We start from the raw sequence: 7,191 nt of genomic DNA, 5'->3' as shown, positions 1-7,191 counted from the left end.
TTGAACACCTAGTCGTTTATGTTGCCATCCCTCTACAACCCTTAAGACTGATAGACTTGTCCCTACCCAACAAAGAAAGAAACAGAAAAGTTAAATGACGTCACATGACTAGTAAGAAAGAGAGAGTGCAGTGCTGAGGTGACTACTTCAAAACTTCTGAGTTTGGTTGCCTGAGAGAGTTCAGTGAAGGCAACAAGATTGTCAGCTCGCCACAGCTGCAAAAACGCTGAAGGCCCATTTTGTTTCCCTAAAGCATTGGTGACCAATACTTTTGTAAATTACAACAAAAGTAAATTAATAGACCAATGAAATGTTGAAAAACAAAAAAGTAAAATTTTTTTAAAGTTTTTATACACCTATTCCCTGTGCCTATCTCCTTGTGGACTAGTAACTAACATTTCCTGGTCTGGCCTAGACCCTCAAGGGGTCTCAGGTTTCTTTCTGGGTTTGTCTTCCTTGGGTATTGCATGCTGCCTGAAACCTGGGTGAGGCTGCTGGTCCACCTGTCCTGCTGGCCTTCTAACACTCTACAGCTTATAGAATTACCTTGCATGTCCTGCTTTTGCCTTCCTGAACGTAAATCGTAGACTGATGGAGTGTTGACTTCCAGTGATCTACATCAGCTCAGAAATGCTATGCGTTCTCTAGTAACAGTACGTTATATGCATGTCATGCTTTTTAGAACTTACAAAGCCCTTTCACACCATTTTCTCATTTAATACTCACAGAGATTCTTTGAGGTAGAAGAGAGGAAATTATTATGTCCATTTTATAGAGAACTCTCAAGTTCAAACAACATTCAAGATTACACAGCAAGTGGAAAAGGCATCTTTTAAGTCAGAAAATATAACTGATGATGCATTAGCTCATATTGTCTACTTCTATTCTACTGGAGAGGAAATGGGAGTTCAGAAAAGTGAAGTAACTTCCTCAAGGCCATATGACTAGGAATTTGAGCTTCAGTGGCAGCCCTATCCACTTGTCCCTGATTTTTTTATGACTGGTCTGTCTGACTGAGTCCTGTGGTTTTTCCATTGCCCCACGCAGCCTTCTACAGAAAACACCCCTTTTCCTGTTGACTAAATTCCTGTCCACCTCTCACACCATGTTTTTCTCCATGGAATGGTGACTCCATTTCCACTTCTGCTAAGATTCCAAACACACGCACCGCAGGGGTGTTGGCAGCAATAATTGAAAAGGCATTTTTCTCCTAGACCATCATCATTCTGGTCATTGTGTCTATAAAGCTGCCAGGAGTGCATGTGGGACCAGGAAAGATGATCTTCCGGTCCCTGAGCTTATGGTCCAGGGTCCTGGAGTTCTGCAGGCGAACGAGGGCAGACGCAAGGACTAGCCTTCCTGAGCTCTGATGCCTGGTCCATCTCTCATCTTATAGAACAATGACATTTGTTAAGTTCCATATTAGTAGTGACAGCAAATCACATCAAGAAGAAATTAGGAAAGAATTTCTTTAGAGAAGCAAGTTCAACTTTTATTGTGACTTTTACATTTCCGAAAAGTAGTTTTTCTCAACTGGTGACCCGCCCACACTACTATAGTTGTTTCTCATCTGTTGCTGGTACAGAGGTTTGTATCAGTAGCAACTGGGCAGAAATTCATAGCCATGTAGTTGGCCTCCTGTGCACTTTTAAGGCACACACTCAATACTTGGCTTCAAGGTGAAAATCCAGCTGTTTAATCTATTAGAACTAAACTGATCACTTCTGCTGTGTTCAATCCCTTCTGCGAAGACAACTATATCATCTGACTCCTCAGCTTTGATTTTTTGACTCTTCTCAAGCTTTATTCTCCACCTCCACTCTAGGAGAGTAGATGCATGCTCTAAATTTAAGTAGCAGGATCTAGTAGAACAAGAGACAATTATTTAGCATCCAATCTCCCAAACTTAAAATGTAAGACCTGGTTTGAAACTGCAGGGGGAAAGTTTTGGGAAAGAACTCACTGGACTCTCCTTACCTACATGTTGGCCAGTAGAGGTGAAAAAAAAAATCTCTAAGAGGAGTGTGTAGCTTCTGGAAGGATCCTACCTAGTTGCTCCCCCTCCCACCACCCTGGGACTCTGCCCAAAGATTCCTTAACACACCATACTCTCTCTTCTTGTGCACACGCTAGTTTTACAGCAGTGCTTTCTGTATTTAGAAGGGAGGGGTGAAAAGGAATGGGATTTTGTTTAAAATAGCAACAGTTGCAGCACTATTTCAGGAAAGGGAAATGAAGGGAACCCATGCCAGAGTTTTACACTCTACCTTCTCTCCTCCCTCTGGTTCACAGCTGTCCCCTCCCCTCCATCACCGACAACTTCCCGGGGAATGACCACCTCTAATCAGTAAAAAAGGGCCAATGCTTCTGGTCTCCTGAATAGCTTACCTTATGGCTGACCTGAGGTGCTCTGATTCAGCCATGCTGAGGGCTGAATTGGTTTTGTTGAGGATTTGCCATCAGCTGTGTATGAGGCAGTACATCTCGCTGGTTAAGATCATGGACTCTGGAGCCACACTGCTTGCTGCGAATCGCAGTTCAACACTTTCAGGACTTTAGGAGATCTTGGGCCTCAATTTCTTCTTTTATAAAACTGGGACTTTGAGGATTAAATTAGTTATTACACATAAAGACCTGAAAACAGTGCCCAGCACATCATAAGCTCTCAAAAGTATACACTACTGACATGCAAAGTCCACATTTTAAGAGCATCTGGCTCCTCTCGCAACATGAAAAGGGTTTGAAAAGGTGACTAAAATGTTCCATGGTGTATTTGTTACCTATTGATGTATAACAGCTTACTCCCAAATTTAACAGCTTAGAACAGAAAAAAAATGGACTGTCTCGCACAGTTTCTGTGGGTCAACCGTTTGGGAGTGGCTAGGGTTAGGTGCTGCAAATCTGGGGGCTCATGTGAAGTGGCAGCCATCGGTCAGGGAGGCAGTCACGGGAAGGGCTGACTGGGGCTGAAGAGTTTGCTTCCAAGATGGCTCAATCACAGACAAGTCAGTGCTGGCTGTTGGCAGGAGGCCTTAGCTCCTTGCCATGCGAATCTCTTCATAAGACTGCTTGAGTGACCAGTATTAAGAGAGTAAGTGATACGAGTGAGAACAAGGCAGAAGCCACTGTGTCTTCTATGACCTAACCTTGGAGGTCACACTCCAGCATTACTGCAACATCCCTTTGGTTACTCAGCTCAGCCCTATTCAATGTGGGGAGGAGAAAACTACACAGTTGCATGAAAACCAGAGGGTGAGACTGACTCAGCACCACCTTGGAGGAGTTGCCACTGATGTGATGGATAGACAGCTCTCATTTATGTTCTAGTGTACCTATTCACCGGTTGTCACTAATGTTTTTTTCCCTCCTTTTCACTTTCATTCTGCTTCAATACATTTCAATTTCCCAGACTGCAATTGGCCTATTTAATAGTATGATTCCAATTCATCTTCTAATGATGATGAACAAGGCCTCCCCAGAGTATGAAGAAAGCTTGCACAGATACCAGGAAGCAGCTAAGCTCTTCCAGGGGAAGGTAAGCCTGGACTGGGAAATACCTTTTTGAATACTCAGCAGCAAGACACTAGAAAAAGGGAGATGGGACCAGGGAAGTGAGATAAATGAGGAAAATACATCAGGTTAAGAGATAACAAAGTGAGAGCTAGGGCATAATAAATCCCATTACTCTGATTTAAAACTTAAGATGTATTTTATACTCTTAAAGATGTGTTTAATCATACCTTCCATTAGCAGTAAGTCTATTTCTTTTTTTTATGCCTTGATGGGTGCAGAGAAAATAGAGACCCAAAGAAACTGAAAATTAAAATCACCTGTTAGTCACGATTTATTTACTCCTTGCTATAAACTCTGAAGTTTTAGACCTCAGGGCTTATTTCTCATCTAAAACACCTGTCAGGTATCTAGTGCCCACTGGATGTTCAATAAATATTTATTTCTTTCCCTTCCCTACTTTGTGCAGTTCTGCTTATGTTACTGAAATAGTAAAACTTCAACCACTTCAAGGCTACTGCATTGAATTAGAGGCCTCGATGACAAGGGCTGTCCGGTAATAAAACAAGCTGACTTTCTGGTTTTCTGGTTTCCCTAGCACTGGAAGTTTTCAGTGTTACTAAACATAAATAACTCTCTAGACTATTATCAAGAAGATTTCCACTTTGGACAGAAGGTTTGACTTAATAATACAAAATAGCTAACAGTTTTCAAGCACTTACTATACGCTAAAAACTGTACTAGAAATATTAATTCCATTCTCTCATTCAATCTCCCCCAACAAAAGCCCATTTTTCCAATGAGAACACCTAATCTCAGGGAAGCTGAGTAATGTACCCAAAGTCACACAGCTAGAAAGTACTACAGGTAACATTTAAAAAGAATTCTCCACATTTAGCCAATAGGCCATACTTTCTCCCTTAGCTAACCCCTAAAGTCTCTTCCAGTTCTACGGTCTTAAAATTAAATAAACCCGATCAAAGGGATAAAAAACCAAAACAATGCAAAATAAGAAGAAATTCATTTTAACTCAATGAAGATTTAAATTGTGTGGCACAGGGCTTCCTGGTGGCGCAGTGGTTGAGAGTCTGCCTGCCGATGCAGGGGACGCGGGTTCGTGCCCCGGTCCGGGAAGATCCCACATGCCGCGGAGCGGCTGGGCCCGTGAACCATGGCCGCTGAGCCTGCGCATCCGGAGCCTGTGCTCCGCGACGGGAGAGGCCACAACAGTGAGAGGCCCACGTACCGCAAAAATAAATAAATAAATAATAAATTGTGTGGCACAGACCCTAAATCCCATCAGTGTAAACTCCAACAATCACAAGGTGTCTCTTCCTCCCCAGAGCCTCAGAGAGATCTTTCTTTTCCAAACTTCTCCAACTGCAGATTCTTTTTATTCTGGTGGACAGTGGTGTGAAGAAAAATGGGAAGGTGATATCATTTTTCAAACTAAAGAAGCCTCAGCTGCCTGCATTGGCAATTTACCAGACTCTGGACGATGTGTGGGATACACTGCCCATAACGGAAGTCTCAGTAGAGCACGTGCAAAACTTTTGTGATGGATTCCTGAAAGGGAAGAGGTTGGTAAGTGTGAGACTACAGGTAAAGCAAGTTGAGGTTTGTTTCCCCTCTTGGTCCCTTTAATTTCCTGTTGAATAAAAATTCTTTGACCTCCACTGGATTTGATTAAGAGTAAAGGGATAGGAAATGTGCATATAAATACATGCACTCAGCCTCTTCTTTTGCATAATTGATAGAGTATTATACACTATTGTATATCATTGTACAGCTTGACTCTTTTACTTAACGTGAGGTATCATTTCATATGTGACAAGCTTTCTTATAGTTTATTAACCAACTACACAGAATTTTAATGTATTGATGGGCCATGATTTATTTAACTATTCTCTTATTGATTAGACTGTTTCCAGTTTTTTTTCCAGCTGTTTCTCATCCCCCAATAATATAAACAAAAGTCTGTTTTACCCAAACTTTGTCCACACAATGTGTTCTCAAGCTTTCTGATCTTTATCAATATTAAAGGCGAAAAAATGGTATCAGTGTAAAAAAAGAAAAGAGTAAAGGGATAGGAGGATATGGTGGTCAGAGTTGGGATGCTTTTTAAGATGTAGTCATGGGAACAGAACTCCAAAAACAGTTTTGGAAAGGTCTTGCATATTCAAAGGAGCTGAATTTTGGATTTTACCATTCTGTGTACAACATCAATGGGAAACAAGTAAATTCCATATAAGGAGTTCACGAGATAAAAACTGAAGATGGATTTAGGACTTTCAGGAGGAATTAAATAGCTCAAATTGCTAATCTCAGAGTTCAAAAACGAGAGTGGACTCCAAATCTGAATATCAGTCTCATGGTGTTTTTCAGAGAGAAAATCATGAATCAGAAGAAAAGATGTCAAAGATGGAACTCTGATTTCTCCCTGCTTCTTCTGCGTAGGACCAAGTAGCTACTTTATACCGAATAAAAAGGGGTAACCCAAACCTCAGAGACAGTAAACAGGATCACCAGACTTTACACATATACATGCATGCACAAACACACACACACACACACACACACACACACACACGCGCGCACAGCTCCAGTTTGTTCCTTAAAGTCTCATTGACTCTACTTTCCCTTTCTTTTAAATTTTACCCTTCCGATTTTCTCTTCTGCATTCATACTGAGTAGGCCCATGCACTGTCATACATACCACTGGATGGAGGCTGTATGAGAAATACTGCACTACTGCTATGAAGGGGTAACATTCCTAGAGGGAGATTGTTCTGGTGTGTCATTTGATATTGAATTCATATACTGCACGTGACCTACACACAACCTCTTGTAGGGTTGCCTAAGGGTTGAAACTCTGCTTTCCTCATAAGCCCATGTCCCTCTCTGACTCAGGGTCAAGGACAAGAAGATGGTTTTAAATGCCTTTCTGAAATTGTCTTTTTGCCAGAAGTCAAATGATATTTCCAAGTCTCTGAACTCAACAGAAACAGACCGTGTAAAAACTCTATTCTTGTTTCAAGTTCCTAACTCCCCATATAAACCAACAGCTGCATGATAAATAAAAGGCCATCATGTTATAGGAAAAGACTGGCATCTCTTTGCAGACCAAATCCCTTATAAATATCCCGCCACCCAACTCAGCAGAATGGACCTCCCCCTTTGGTATCTACTGTTAGAGTCAGGCCATGAGCCACTAATGTGTTATCGTTCACTGTGGGTGGGATGGGAGCTGGTAGAGACCATCTTGCATGAGGATTGATATAAACGTGGCAGAGGAGCTATGGGAATCAAATTAGGTAAAAGGTTGGAGAAGGGGTAGGAGGGGGGAGCTTGGCCCCAGGGGCGAGCTGGGGCTGGCTAAACGTGGATTATTGCAGGTGAAGTGTGCAATCCAGCCCTTGTGGAATAGAGGGAGAGTTTGGCTGAGTGTCTCTGGCCCACAGGCTGTTACTGTGAACACACAGATGAGACATTGTTCCCAGGAGGCCCTTGGCTCCAAAGCAAAGTACCTAAGTGCTGAAGAGCTGAAAAACTACAGTGTATACCTAAGGACTGGTCCAAGTGGGGAACAGAGACTGAAAGACTTAGTTGTTCCTTCCTAGGGGGAAATCTCCATGGCCACTGAGCTGGGAGTCAGCTGCTGGCATGGACTCTGTGAAAGCA

The 7,191-nt window shown here is 42.2% G+C and overlaps 1 protein-coding gene across 2 annotated transcripts in view; it reads left to right on the top strand.

Annotated features, from left to right (window-relative positions):
• The window catches only part of ERP27 (endoplasmic reticulum protein 27), a 22,122-nt gene extending 15,335 nt beyond the window's left edge, over positions 1-6,787 (top strand). For both annotated transcript variants that reach the window (XM_029205293.1, XM_029205292.1), the window contains exons 5-7: positions 3,410-3,535; positions 4,897-5,094; positions 5,896-6,787. In XM_029205293.1, coding sequence (XP_029061126.1) covers positions 3,410-3,535; positions 4,897-5,094; positions 5,896-5,943 — 372 coding nt within the window. In that variant the 3' untranslated portion in view covers positions 5,944-6,787. The remainder of the gene's footprint in view (positions 1-3,409; positions 3,536-4,896; positions 5,095-5,895) is intronic.
• The last annotated feature ends 404 nt before the right edge of the window (positions 6,788-7,191 follow it).

This window comes from Monodon monoceros, unplaced genomic scaffold, assembly GCF_005190385.1.
Source record: "Monodon monoceros isolate NGI ecotype Baffin Bay Population unplaced genomic scaffold, NGI_Narwhal_1 Super_Scaffold_6, whole genome shotgun sequence".
Lineage (NCBI taxonomy): Eukaryota > Metazoa > Chordata > Mammalia > Artiodactyla > Monodontidae > Monodon > Monodon monoceros.
This window is presented reverse-complemented; position numbering and strand designations above follow the sequence as displayed.